At 40.3% G+C, this 15,256-nt stretch overlaps 1 protein-coding gene across 1 annotated transcript in view; it reads left to right on the forward strand.

The window, feature by feature from the left end:
* LOC149260933 (uncharacterized) overlaps positions 1 to 15,256 on the forward strand; it is a 104,573-nt gene that overhangs the window by 6,008 nt on the left and 83,309 nt on the right. Inside the window, exon 2 of the mRNA XM_089380926.1 lies at positions 6,044 to 6,132. Within this exon, the coding sequence (XP_089237052.1) occupies positions 6,044 to 6,132 (89 nt within the window). The remainder of the gene's footprint in view (positions 1 to 6,043; positions 6,133 to 15,256) is intronic.

The raw sequence follows: 15,256 nt of genomic DNA on the forward strand, positions 1-15,256 counted from the left end.
GTTCTGGTCTGCTTTCCATGTTGACATGGACCACACACTGCTTGATTTGGTTTGGACACCCTTGGGATGTCTTGTACAGCTTTGATCTTGCTGATATTGACCAGATTTTCGAAGCTGGTATGTCCAAGTCTCTTGTGCCACAACCAACTCTCATCTGCCTGACTCAAGTAGCATTTGTTTTCCTGAATCTTGTTCAGAACGTAAATGTTGTCTGGTGTTCTCACTCCTTTTGCCACAAGTTTCCCTGAGGCAGAGTTCCTTATTTCACAGTCTTTGGTGCTGAAAACAACCTTATGTCCTTGATCACAAATTTGGCTGACACTTAGAAGGTTGTGTTTGAGTCCGTCAACCAGCAGAGCATCTTGAGCTTTTCCTTTTCCATTGATCAGAGTAACTGTTCCTCTTCCTGCAATTTTGCCAGTTCCGCTTCCAAAGGACACATTCCCTTCCTTTTTGCTCAGTGAGATAAATTTCCTTCTGTCTCCTGTCATGTGTCTGGAGCACCCACTATCCACAAACCACTGGTTTCCATTATTTTGCGCAAATAGAGCCAGGCCGCATTTGTCCATTGTAGAGATCTTGCTGCTCGTCTTTCTTCCTTTGAGTGGGCAGTTTTGTTCATAGTGTCCATTATTGTAGCAAAAAGAGCAAGTCAGATCAAATTTAGTCAAGGGATCGAATGAATTGAAGGTTTTGATTTGTCCCTGTCTTTTGGGAGCATATGAGTTGATTACTCGGTCCTTTTGCATTGTCTTCTCACTTCTGCGAGCCATACAGTGTCTAGCTTGGTGACCGAAGTTTTTACAGTGAAAACAGTGTCCAAGAAATATGGTTTTGAAGTAACCACGGTTTAATTCGCTTTCCTTTCTGAGAATTACTCCTCCCTCGTCCTTTGGATTTTTGATGGGCCCTTGGTGGGGTACAGATTTGTATTTGCTGTAGTGTCCATGATTCGACTCCACATTCTTCTTTGGAGTAACTCTTTCTTTATTCTTGGAATCTGGGAAGCACTTTTGATAAGATACTTTTTCATCTTTTGGGTTGCAGGAAAGTGCATCGGCATAGCTTTTCGCACTATTCTTAGTGCTTGAGGATTCTCCCTTGAAACCTATTCCAGACTTATCATGTTGAGGTTTTTGATTTTTCAGAATAGTATCAAGTATTTGAGAGCTTTTACAACCCTTTTTAATTTGCTCCAACTCCTTTCTCAGAGATACTACTTCGGCCTCACGTTCTTCACAAGTCTCTTCTTTTTCCTTAAGCTTTGTTTCCAAGAGATCTTCTCTCCTTCTTATTTCCTCGTTTTCCACTTTGAGAGAGATAATTTTGTTCCGCAGTTTCTCGTTCTCTTCAATGGCACTTAAACAGTTCATCCACATTTCCTTCTGGCCCCGAGTCATCATCATCTGTGAGTGCCATGAATAATGCTTCTTGGCTTTCATCATGATTGCTTTCCTCATCTGATTTCTTTTTGATGACCATAAACTCATCCTCATCAGACTCACCTTGCTTGGAGAGAAGGTTTTTCTTATTGAACCCTTTCTTTTTGTATGTCATTCTTTTAGAATTTCTTTCATCATCACTGTCTTGTTTATGAGGACATTTTGCTGCATAATGACCTATTTTACCACATTTAAAATAGATAAGAGGATACTTGCCTTTAAGCTTAGATCCTCTCTTCAGCTTTCATACATATTGAGCCAATTCGGATTCCACATCTGACTCATCACTACAGTCATTCCTTTCTTTCCCTTTCTTTGACTTTGAGGCCTTGAATGCTGCATCTTTGGAGCTAGGTCCACCTTTCCTCATTTCATAGGCAGTGAGAATTCCATGGAGTTCATCCATTTTGAGGGTGTCAAGATCCTTTGATTCTTCTATAGCACTTATTTTGGAGTCAAATCTGTCTGGAAGGGACCTTAATACCTTTTGCACAATAGTACTTTCTTCAACCTTTTCGTCCAATCCTTTCAGGGAATTTACCACTTCAGCTACTCGAAGGAGGTATGCTACAATATCTTCTTCCTCTTCCATCTTCAAACTTTCAAATTGTCTTCTGTGAGTTTGAAGCTTTGCCTTTTTGACTTTTGAGTCTCCATCGTACAAGCTAACTAGCTTCTCCCACATTTCTCTGGCAGAGTTACAGTGCATGATTTTTGTAAACTCGGAATCAGTGATTCCACTGGTGATAGAGTTCATGGCTTTTGCATTTGCAATGTAGGCTTTCCTCTCGTCTTGGTCTGTTGGAAGAGTGGAAGTCGCTCGGTATTCAGTTTGACAAAAATGCCAGACTTCAGGTCCAAGGGACATTAAATAGTAAGTCATTCTTTTCTTTCAAAACCCAAAGTTAGTGCCATCAAACAGAGGAGGTTTTCCTGAGGCTTCATGGTTTCTCATCATGGTTGCTGATCCTTCTTCAAGCTGTTAGGCTAGAATGAAGAAGCCTGCTCTGATACCAATTGTTGGAAATACTGAGGGGGGGGGGGTGAATCAGTATTTCTTTTTCTCACTATTGTTTTACTAGTTAAAACATATATGTTCAGAAACACAAAATGAACAGCAGAAATAAATGCTTTTATTAATATAACTGTGCAGTAAAATGAATACAATAAATAGATTGTCACAATTGGTTGCCAAGCTCCAACTTGGACTTTGGTGAGGCTTCAACCTCCTGAGCACCAACTCTATTTTGCCAAGACACCAATCTTGGACTTAGGAGCACCAACTCCCAAGGACTTCAATCCTGTTCTATTCTGAGGCTCCAACCTCTTTGGTATACACTGGTGTGCTGCTGCGCTCTTTTCAGGTTTCCACTGCTTCTGCTGCCCCCTTTTCCTCTGCTGCTTTCACTATCTCATGCTCAGGTTATACCGTCCACGAACGACGCCTCAATTCTCTGTTTTTGCTGCTTTTATATGCTCCATGCTCCATGCCCCTGTCCATTCGTTTCCTCTTACGTGCTGGCTCTTTGGCTTCCTCCTCACTTGATCGCTTGACACTTCGGCTTCCATTTCTTTGCTTTCTTTTTTTTTTCCTTACAGGCTTTATCGGTGCTTTTAATCACCCATCGGAAGCCACCACCTGAGCGTTTTAATCAACCATCGGAAGCCACCACCCGAGCGTTTTAATCACGCATCGGAAGCCACCACCCGAGCGTTTTAATCACCCATCGGAAGCCACCACCCGAGCGTTTTAATCACCCATCGGAAGCCACCACCCGAGCGTTTTATCAACCATCGGAAGCCACCAACCGAGCCTTTAATCAACCATCACCGAGCGCTTTAATCAACCATCACCGAGCGCTTTAATATATACCTTAACCCCGCGGCCATGTATCATATAATACACGGAAAACATTATAAACCCCCGCTCTAATTCAAATGCCGAACTTCAATTATTATGCACCCGCCTTTACAATTATCGGCGGGTCCGGATTTCGGCGGTCGCAATAACTCTTAAGTCCTGACCTCCGACGAGGTGCGGACCCGATGCCCTTTTAGACTCCCTTCTATGTTGGTTTCGGGTCCAATGTATATCGGCACTCGCTGTAAACAATAGTCCCGATCCTCCGATGGAACGCGGACCCGACGTCTTCTTATACTCCCGTCTCTATATTGAATTCGGGTCCGGGATATCGGCAGGTTCGCTTCGGCGGATTTGTAACGCGAAGGTTTAGCGGACCCGATCTCCCTTTACGCTGCTCTCTAATATGATTTCGGCTCCGGATGATTTCGGCGATCGCTACCTCCGCTGCGATACAAGAGTTCTGCGGACCCGATATGATTTTACACTCCACTTGATAAGGGACTCGGCTCCGGAAGTCGAAACTTTGCATTGCTGAAGGCCCTTTCCGGACCCGATCTACTTTATACTGGCTTCATAATATTTCGGCTCCGTTAATTCGGAGCTTTCACTTCGGCGGTTCCAAAAGGCTCCACTCCTCCGATGCGCATATATATGCCGATTGCCGATTAGATCTCCGCCGTCCATTATTCCTTCAGATCGGACGGTCAGCGCTAAATCACATATCGCGTCCATCGCATATCGCATCCTCCATTCTCCATTCCCCGATCGCCGATTTGGCGAAATATATATATATATATATAGATATATATATATATGCCATTGGGTCCATATGTGCCGAAACACATTTAACTTGTGTTGTTTCTGCCAAAAAGGAAAAAGGCCTTTGATTATTATAAATGCATATATGTAGATTTTGGGCGCTCAAACACTCCCGATAGCATTAATACATGCATATGTGGGTTTCCATTGCCCGAACAACTCCCGATAGTATTAATGAAGGCATATATGGGTTTTGATCGCCCGAACAACTCCCGATAATGTTATCTGAGGCATATATGGCTCTGTTTGCTTCATTTGCTCCTCCGATGGCTCCTCTTGCTCCGATATGCTCCGATAGCTCCTCCGATGGCTCCTCTTGCTCTGGCACTCCTCCGATATGGCTCCTCTTGCTCTGATATATGTGGCTCCTCCGATATGGTCTGCTCCTCTTGGCTTCGATATGCTCTGTCTCCTCCTCTTGAATATTGCCATAATGACATCAATGACAATCTGTGTCCAACATTATATGCATAAACAACAGTGCCAACACGGAGAATGTGCTGCCCGGATTTAAACCCGGGTCATCACTTCTCCAAGTGCTTAAACTTGCTGCTAGACCACATTTTGACGTTCAACTTGTTTGCAATTTTGCTAGGTTGCAGCATTGAGAATGTCCTATGTGATTGATGAGTAAGGTTGATATTTGCATCTTGCAGCAGTTTTACTCACAGTTAAAAGGGAATCTCATATATGTCTGTTCTATAACACTGTTAGCTTTTCTCACACTTATTTGTTTTTAGATTGGAGAATTCTTAGAAATTCCTTTGAGACATTGTTCAACAGTGGAGATTAATATGATTCTTTCTTTGTTGTGCCGACTTGGACACTGAGCAAACCAGCCAAAGACTGTTTCCTTTACCTCTTGATCACTCACTCAGAAACATTCCTTTTGTAGTTGACACATTGATGTCCAGGTGTTGAAGAATTGCACTGTGGTTGTAATCCTCTATTCGGATGTGGGGGTTGTATAAGGAGAGGGCTGAGATTGTGTCAAATAACAACCATTATGTGAAGCCTTTTCAGGCTACTAGATCAATCCCTTCTTTTTCAATCCTTTTTCTACTGTTTGGATTGGCTTATATTACTTCTGAATTCAGAACCTTTTACCTGTGGATATCACTTCTTTTTCAATCCTCTTTCGACTGATTGGATTGGCTTATGTTACTCCTGAATTCAGATTCTTTTACCTGTGGATATGGATCCACAACATCAAACTAGGGTGTTTGACATCATTAGAACCCCATTTTCTTTTTTCCTGTACATGTAGATGTAATGATGCAGCACCACCGAGGGGATTGGAACTCAGAACTTTTTACCCATGGATACGGATCCTTAACCAAAACACCAAACCAAGGAGGTGTTTGACAAGTAACCCATGTCATTGGAACATTATTTCCTTTTTCCTGCATATGACGGTGTAGCAATGCAGGAACACAGAGGGTTTTTCTTGAACTTTTAATTGCTCTGACTTCGTGAAAGTGTAACAATGCAGCATCACAGGGTTTTTTTTTTCCTTCTAACTGTTTTTTCTAATGGAGGCAGATTGTTTCTTGAACTTTTAATTGCTTTGACTTTTTTAGTATGTATAGACCATGAGACAGGTAAAAATGGACCATTTGACATATTTTCAATGTTTTTGAATCATGCTATGTTTGCACATTGTCCATACATCTGGGGACCACTTTCAGAGAATTGGGAAGGATCCTAAAGTGTGGATGTCTTTTTCCCACTTTCAGAGACTAACCGGGAAGGATCCTAAAGTGTGGAAGTGTTTTTCCCATTATGAGAAACTTCTGTCTTCCACCTTACGGTGTTGATTGTGAAGGAGGTGTTACTGTACTATGTTGGAATTTTACTGTTTGAGAAAGTTTGACTGCAATCTCATGCCTTTCCTATTCGTAATGTTTTGGTGAAACAGTTTATGCAAAGGTCACGCCAAAAAGAAGAATCAGTGAAGAAAGAAGAAGAAGAACAAGCAACTTCCTCAAAGAGTGGAAATTGGAAATGGTAGATCTGCTTAAGCCTTACATACTATAGTTGTGTCACCCACTTGTGTCACTTACCTGAAATTGTATAGCCTTTTCTTTTGCTTGCTAGATTATAATGGAATGTGATTTTCCTATTTCATATAGGAACTATTTGAATTTCTTATTTTCCCCAATCATATATACATTTATTTAATTAGAAATCACACGTTAGTGTTAGAATTCTATTGTAACTGTTGGACAGAGAAATTAACCCCAAGTTACATTGATTTTCCATTACTCAAACATTCATATATACAAGATTTCATGACCTTTGGTTTTGTCTTCCAAGGTGCTATGTCTCTTCCTATTCTAACTGTTCAGATTTCCCCTATTTTAAATATTTACAAATTACCAAATTCTTAAGGATTAGGTGTCTATCAATGCCCCCTTTAATCGGAAGGGGTGTTTGTAAGGATTGTGCAGAGAGATGAAGTACAACTTCCAATGGCTCAATCTGCTCTTTGAATCTAGTGGTTTTGGGGATGACCATAAACTGAATGGCTAGCAGAAACTGATGTCTTCTACTAGATGATTGTTTAAAAATGACCATAAACTGATGCCTAATATTACCCTTAAGTCTTTTACTAAATGGTGCCTTAAGGATGACCACAAATTGAATGATGTTGATGGATTACGGCTTTGGCTATGACTTTAACTTTGACATTCCAAAATTGTAATTGGCAACATGTAATTAGCATGTTCAGATGCTTTATCTTTCACTAGGTCTGATGCTTTGTCTTTGTCTTCTTTTTGACTTTGATTGTCTTTGATCTTCTCCTAAGGGATTCTACGTAATATCCCTTAGGGTAAAATTGCCCTCAGGGTTAGAAAAAACACATAACCAATTTTGTATTCTAACTAGCATCACAATATACTATAATTTGACACTCAGAGGCGATATCAAAATGCAATAAGATAGAATAATCATGTATTCAACAATTCATTCCCATGAAACCAATTCAACAGTACAATAAATAATTTAGATCCACAATCCTCCAAATGCAATTGAAATACACAAAAAGGGTTATCACATCAACCAAACCCTACTACTCTAATACCTTAACTCTAACCTTGCTTTTATCTTCAGTACTTATACTTTCTGTTGCCTTTGATACCACAAACTTGTTCTGTTTCCCTAGTAATGTCCTTACAGGCCCTCTGTGGTCTATGGATGCCATGGTGATCCTTGATTGTGCCCTTTGCTGCTGTTCGAGTTCCTTGCCGCTGCCTGGACTTGTCTTGAGGCTAATGCTAGTACCAATCAGGACCTCCAGTATCTCCAAAAATCCACTTCATTGCCAAGGATAATTTATAACAAACCTTTGTTGTCACATGATTAGGCTGTTAACCAACAGGGCCCTAGGAAATAGGTTGCGACTTCCTTCATTGCCCTGCCGTTGCATGTGGACCCCTGAAATTCCCACTGCCACAGAGGGGTGATCTGCTGTCCAATTTTACCTTCAAATCCCTTGTGTTGTCCCAGGTTAATGCTTTGAAAGTGTCGCCATCTCAGATGGTGAACTTGGATGAGATTCGCTGCTTCTTGAGGTTGGTCTGTAGCCCTAAAAGGGGCCTTAGGAATCTGTGCTACCACAGAACTATTCTGCTGCCACAATTAATCTTTAAGTCCCTTCGTTGACATAGACAAACCCTAGAGGGGTCTTCGTTGCTTTTAAAATTTCCTTAGACTGCCTCTTTGCCCTAGATGTTAGCCACATAAACCACATGGTGCCTTTTCAAGCCAATAACCCATAAAATTCTCCCTTGTTTGCCAAAAATCAAATGAAAAGTGCCTTAGAAAATTATGCCAAACAGTTGAGAGAAAGAGAGGGGATTGGCTAGGGTGGAATTTTTCACCACAAAAACCAATCAAAGGAAAAATGAGTCTTAAAACCCTCAGAGCCTGAGCTCACAAATATAAATATCCAACATCCATGATGAGAAGAATGATTTTCCTCTCTCTTATTTATAGATTCCCGTTTGGGGTCTTTTTTTCTAAATTTAATTTGAGGGTCTACACGTTTCCCTCCACTTAGCCCCAATTTTTGCTTCTTCCACAAGTTTTCCTCCAATTACCCTAATTTACCCAATGTTACCCCAAAACATTGAATAATGGGTTTACCCCTTTATAATTGACTATAGCCTATGAGGTTGGATAGGCTACTTCATGCTCCCTTGGGTAGCTAATAAGAAGAGTGTTAATTTTTCATAGGGTGACATTGTTCTTTGCTTTGATAATTGCATATCATCATTAATACATTAAGTTCACCCCATATCATCATTACATTATTCAGATCTACACCATTATACATTAGCATATGCAGTTACATAGAAAGAAACAACATCACCATCATCATCAATGCAGCGGAACATAAAAGGAACAGTAAAAGAAAAGCATGCACAAACATAGAGACACCAGGGTTGGTCCAAGACCAGGGGAAAACCCACTATGGGGAAAACCCTTGCAAATCTTCTTCTTCTTAGATCGTCATCAAATGATGTAGCAAAAGAGAGTACAATGATCCATAACTTTATCTATGCAACAAAACAATAATGATATCCATGAAACAGATCTAATCATGCTAGGAATCAAAACCCTCATACTGATGGCTGTAATGTGCTATCACAAACTGATGTCAATTGCTGTCACTGTGCGGAACATTGTTGAACACTGCTGTCACTGAGCAGAAACTTCAGAATATTGAAATTTCATCTCGAGTCTCGAACGCAGGGAGGATGAACTATTTGAGCGACTATAGCAACCTTGGACGCTCTCTGAGAACTTTGTGCTAGTGACTGTGGCAGCCCGGACGCTCCCATGCCATTCTGTGCATGTGTACAGGGACCAATCCATCAGATCTACTCAAAAACCTTTGGTTGCTCCCCCTTGAAGTTATTGTGTGTGCGTCTGGGATGACCTTGACGCTCTCAGGGCCACTTTGTGTGAGTGTCCGAGGACTGACACCTCCAGATTTGCCTCTAAGGGCTTGGATGCTCCCATAAGCCTATGTGCCAACGTCCAAGGCTCTCTGGATGCTCTCATGGCCATTGTGTGCTAGCGTCCAAGGACTAGAATGCCCTGTTCTATGCCAGCGTCTAGAAATAAAAAAACCCTAACTCAAAGCGAACCTCACGCCTGTAATTTTGGACCCTTGTGCGAACTCCTTCTGTTGAACCTATGCAAACCAAGACAAAAGAGAAGAGAAGATGTGTCCAAATGATCTTGAGGTCTCTTCTATTTATAGGCTTTCCTGAGGGTTCACTTGGGGTTAAGGCTGACCCAAGCAGTTACTCATGTGGTTAGGGCCGACCCATTCCATAATACATGTATGAATAAAATAATTCATAACTGAACTTCCGCTTGACCAAAATCAACCTACTTGACCAAATTGGGTGATCTTTGGGTCGATTTTGGTCCTCTCGAAAAGAGCAATCTAATGTAATCATTATCTCAGTCATTTGAGCTGTCCAAGGTGGAATTTGACCGCAGTTGCAAAAATTAACACTCCCTCTCAACTAGGGAGAATTCCACCTGCCAATATCTGTCCATCGAATAATATGCCATTCTGGAATCTTCAAGTGTCATCACGTATCATCATGGATCATCTCTGTCATGTAGTAATTGTGCCATGTCCATCTCAAGTGTCTCATCATCACAAATCATCATTGTACATCTCGATCTATCCTTTGCTTATTCTTGCTTATCTCTTGATTGTTCTTGCTCATATGCTGAACATTCTCGGATCTAGAAGAAGAAGAATTTGATACTGGAGGGGAGCTTAAGCTACCACCCTTTATCCATTAGGCTGCTATCTGGAATCTCTGCCGGTGGGCTACTACTCGGATCATTGTCAATCATCATTGGAGATCATATCATCAGGGAGCACATCTCAACCTGGAATCACATCGGGGAGCAATAGCTTCCACCCATACCGAGCAATAGGATAACTCATCACACAAGGGAGTACACCCTCGACCCTGGAATTTCATCGGGGAGCTTACCCTCAACCCGTCCTATTGCCTACTGATCTTCCCATCGATGACCTAGAATAGTCATGTGGTAGAACACCTGCATCATAATCGCCTTGGGTTGTACACCCCAAGCACACCCTCAACTCGTTGGCCAAACGAGGAGTAATATTCCCAACAAGCCCTACTTGTGGGTATGATGCCAATTGGGGTATACTCTGCAAAGACCAGACAGGGGAGTAAAACCCTCAACCCTATGGGTAACAAATAGGGGTAACGCCCTATTGTCTAGAGTTCCCTCAACCCTAGGAGCTCTTATCCCTCAATTTCTCACCCTGGGAGCTCAAACAGGGGGGGGGAAGAGTTGGCTCAGTGTCCTCGATCAAAGTTGCTCTCATCATACTCAAATCTGGTATCAACTTTTCTCAATAGCCGCTGTTTCCTGTTCATACAAAACATCAAATCAAATATCATGTCAGATCATATATAATCATATAAATCACAAAAGGATACCATAATCATCCTCCCTCTCAAAGAGGTGCCAACCACAAGCCTGAGCTTGTTTCGAACAACTGCACTGACTCAATATATGAGAGTATCTCGGTCCCAACTATAATTATATATGTATATATGGGATTCTCTGTCATCGCAATGTATCTATGTCATATCATGATCATGCTCATACAACTCTTTAAGGAGCTTCTGTATCCTTCCTCACAGTTAGCCATGCTAGCAACATCATGATCAACTTCGGTCATGCTATGGACCTCTCATCCAAGATATCATGGCAGATCTCATACTAAAGCAACATCCAAATGGGCTTATCAACATTAATCTCAAATATCAGCAATACATCTATGCAGACACATATCATAAGAGAAATATCTCATTCTAAAAAAGAGAACACCTCATGCAGATATTTCAAAGCATGCTTGGTGACAACTATATGTGAATGAAGCAACTAAATCATGAATTTATTCAGGTTCTATGCACATCATATATATACAGATGGATGTTTAAAGCAAAACATCAATGCTTCAAACAATTGTCAGATGCCTTGTCAAATTCAACAATATCTTTGAACTTCAAATCGGAGTACCCAAGGGTTTTCATTTTCATTATACAAAAACATTTTCCAATATCTTTGCAATATGGAATTACTTTCCCAAATTCTAGAAATTGATTCATCATGCCATGATACATTATTTCGGGCTTCAGAAGCCATCTCCCTCTGATTTAGATCATCAAAGGCTCATCACTTGTCACAAGTAGATCATCATGATATAAAACCAAAACCATAATCAATATCAAAGCCATACCTTGGAACTCATCATCTTGACTTCATCAGATAACTGTCAAATATAGACATATCTGGATTGCAATGCTCTAAGCATAATGCCTTGCTAAGCCATCATAATCATCCTTACATAAATCAATGTTGTATCATCACAACAATAAAGTCAGCTCATTAGAGTTTAGAAGCTATATCATGACCATTATCAAAGTCATCAATATCATAGTATCAATACTTTCAACCAGGAGACAGTTGGAGCTCATATCAAGTCATGACTTCATTTCTTATTATGCCAACAAGTTGTCATCAACCATGCATTATCACTCCAAACTTTATCAAGTCATTCTCATAATCATAATACAAGTCATTTCTGTCACTAGGTGCAAATGCATACATCGAGGATAAGTCATGTAGGTTCCAATTTCATGTTGAATTACAACTATCAGTACCACAACCATTTTGCTAAGAATAAGGAGGCCAATCTCCACATAGGTCATCATGCCCACATAGCATCATTATAAGGGCAAATCAATGATAATCAAATTAGATCATCAAGTCAAGTCCAAATTCGCTATCATAGAGAGATCTATAATAAAAGCATATCTCAAAAACCAATTCAAAGTTATTTTCAAGCATCATGACAAAACACTGTTCATATATATCAGTAAGCCAAATCATGCCAACCTCATGTAGCACAAACATAGTGACATATCTATATGTATGTCCCGGTCACCGACAAACACAAGTTCAGTCTGCATGTTCATGTTATGGCAAACATTCAAGCTTTTCCTGCTTGCAGATCTTGCTATCTGCAACACATGTGGAACTGACATCTTCTAGGTGACCATTCGATTTCATGCACAATACTTCATTATGTGATCAACAATTTAACCCAACAACTTCAGAAATCAGTTAAAAGTGGCAGAAGATGTTAGAGACACTTTGATTCAGAATTCAAACAACTTCAGAAAGCTTTAAATGATGGTCAACTGTGGTAAAACCCCTGGACACTCCCTTCAGGTTAGCATGGCAGTGTCTTTAGCTGCCTGGACACTGTTTAGGCCTTAGCATGCGAGCATCCAGGGACGAGATCTCCTAGATCTGTGACTATGTCCAGAGAAGAAACCCTAATTTTTGTATGGGCTTCAGATTTGAGACACTGCTGCAGATCAATACTGTTAGATGTACATAAATCATACTCCAACGACACAAAATGAAAATATTAGTATGAGTAAGAGTCTTGAAAGGAGGTTCTTCCTCTGACTAGGGATATGCATCATTCATCTTCATTCACATCATTAGCCTTTCTCTACTAGAGTCAAGCAACAACAAATCTTGTTAGATCATAAACATATATCTATCATGGCTATAAGCATCATGACATCAATCTTTCATCAAAGTTTAGACTCAAAGCAGCAGATAGATGCAACATCATATCTCAAAGATTATGAACACAATAACACTTTCTATCACATCACTTCATCAAGTTAGGACATTCAGTTATGCCATAGTTACTCATCCCATCAAGACATGACCATAGTTAGTAAGAGATCTACTTATCAATCTTACACTTATACTTCTCACATCAAGGTTACTAAGCTCCTCATGACCAATGAGATCGAATTAGGTCATTCAATAAATCTTTATCAAAACAACAAGAGTGTCAATCACTCTTTCCATATGCTTTCATCATGCTTATCACAAGCATTACTAGCAGACTCATGTATAGGAGTCAATGAGCCATCCTTCTATATGAAATCCATCATGACAAGTATCAAGAGTATCATTTACTAGAGTCAAGGTGCTAGCCTTCTTTATAGGATCAAGATATCCAACGGATAAATCATAGATGTTAGCCAAACATCAAGTGTATCAATGTTTCAACATTAGATAGCCTCATAGAATTCAAGAAGATCAAAATGTTCAACACCAAGTGCATCATTTCAACATAGGAAACATATATCCAAGTCACTTTTCATATGCATGTATGAGCCATTAAAGAAAGAGACATTCTCATCATACCTTAGGGCTTACCAAGCCAATAGCTGAAACATACCATGCATACCTTGTGGTATTCAAATACCTGTGCACCTTCTCATCAGACATAGGCCACTTGAAGCACTTTGTCATCTTTTCAACAAGTACCTATTTATCTCTTTCCAGATCTGCATCTCAACATGATCCTCAAGCAAGATCTACTCATCACATCTCATCAAGGAGGTTAGAAACATTCATATACTCAAATACCTATGTAGGAAGTACAAGCAATAAAAATAATCATTAGATCTATAAGTCTAACAACTAAGAAGCATCATAAGTGAAGAAATACTTATCTTTAATGAGAGGTGATCCTCTCCTTCTTGAACCAATCTTCAAGAGCCATCAATGTCTATGGTCCATATACCAATGTTGCCTTCAAGTATCCAACCAGGTTTGTTAGGAATTATCCCATCTAGGACTTCATCGAATCCCCCACAAGTGCTTGAGCATCTTCACATTGACCAACTAGAGTTTCATACATCAAATCTCAAGCCTTTGCCATAAACCAGGGTTTTCTCTCCAACCCTAACATCATAGAATCCATCAAAACATAATCATCAAGATGCCTAGGGTTTTTTTCAAACGCTAGAATTTTCTTAGGTCTCTACCATCCTCTTCTTGCTTCCATCAATGGTGTCATAATAGGGGTGATCTCCATGACTTTTCTTCAGCCTAGCTCTGATACCATGTAAATTTTTCATAGGGCGACATTGTTCTTTGCTTTGATAATTGCATATCATTATTAATACATTAAGTTCACCCCATATCATCATTACATTATTCAAACCTACACCATTATACATCAACTTATGCAGTTACATAGAAAGAAACAACATCACCATCACCATCAATGCGGCGGAACATAAAAGGAACAGTAGAAGAAAAGCATGCACAAACATAGAGACACCAGGATTGGTCCAAGACCAAGGCAAAACCCACTATGGGGAAAACCCTTACAAATCTTCTTCTTCTTAGATCGTCATCAAATGATGCATCAAAAGAGAGTACAATGATCCATAACTTTATCTATGCAACAAAACAATAATGATATCCATGAAACAAATCTAATCATGCTCGGAAACAAAACCCTCACACTGATGGCTGTAATGTGCTGTCACAAACTGATGTCAACTGCTGTATACTGCTGTCACTGTGTCGAACATTGCTGAACACTGCTGTCACTGTGTCGAACATTGCTGAACACTGCTGTTACTGAGCGGAAACTTTAGAGGAATTGTGTGAGCGACTATAGCAGCCTTGGACGCTCTCTGAGAACTGTGTGCCAGCCAATGTTTTAAAAAATGGCTGAGTCGAATCCTACTCGGTCGAGCCAGACTGAGCCAATGCCTGGCCGGGTTGGCTCGGTGGCCAAAACAGAACGATTGGCTGAGTTGTTACCGAGCCGGTCGAGCCAATCACTGACTCGGCCAACTAGTAACAACCCGACCTGCTCAACTCTTTGAAAAAGATCCTAAAGCACATTTGTCAAAAGTTGTTCTGCCTCCTACATATCAAAGATTGGGTTGTTGTTTATTGCATATTTATAGCCCTGAAGTAATCTATCACTATGAGAAAGTTTTGAAAATTACAAGGTCGAAGTATGGTTATCCTAGTGGCATGAATTAGAAAACTGAAACAATGAATTGAGCCATACAATGTTTTTAAAAAGGCAAACGTCCTGGCAGTGGACTAATAGATACATATTTACCTTTGGTTGTTCTAGAGCTTGACCATAATTAATCAAGGGTTTTGAGACTTCATTAGGGGCAAATTTCTTGAAATCATCTCCAACAGTCTAGGT

The sequence above is a fragment of the Pinus tabuliformis genome, chromosome 6 (genome assembly GCF_031772625.1).
Source record: "Pinus tabuliformis cultivar Carrire ecotype Pingquan chromosome 6, CPIR1, whole genome shotgun sequence".
In the NCBI taxonomy this organism is placed as follows: domain Eukaryota; kingdom Viridiplantae; phylum Streptophyta; class Pinopsida; order Pinales; family Pinaceae; genus Pinus; species Pinus tabuliformis.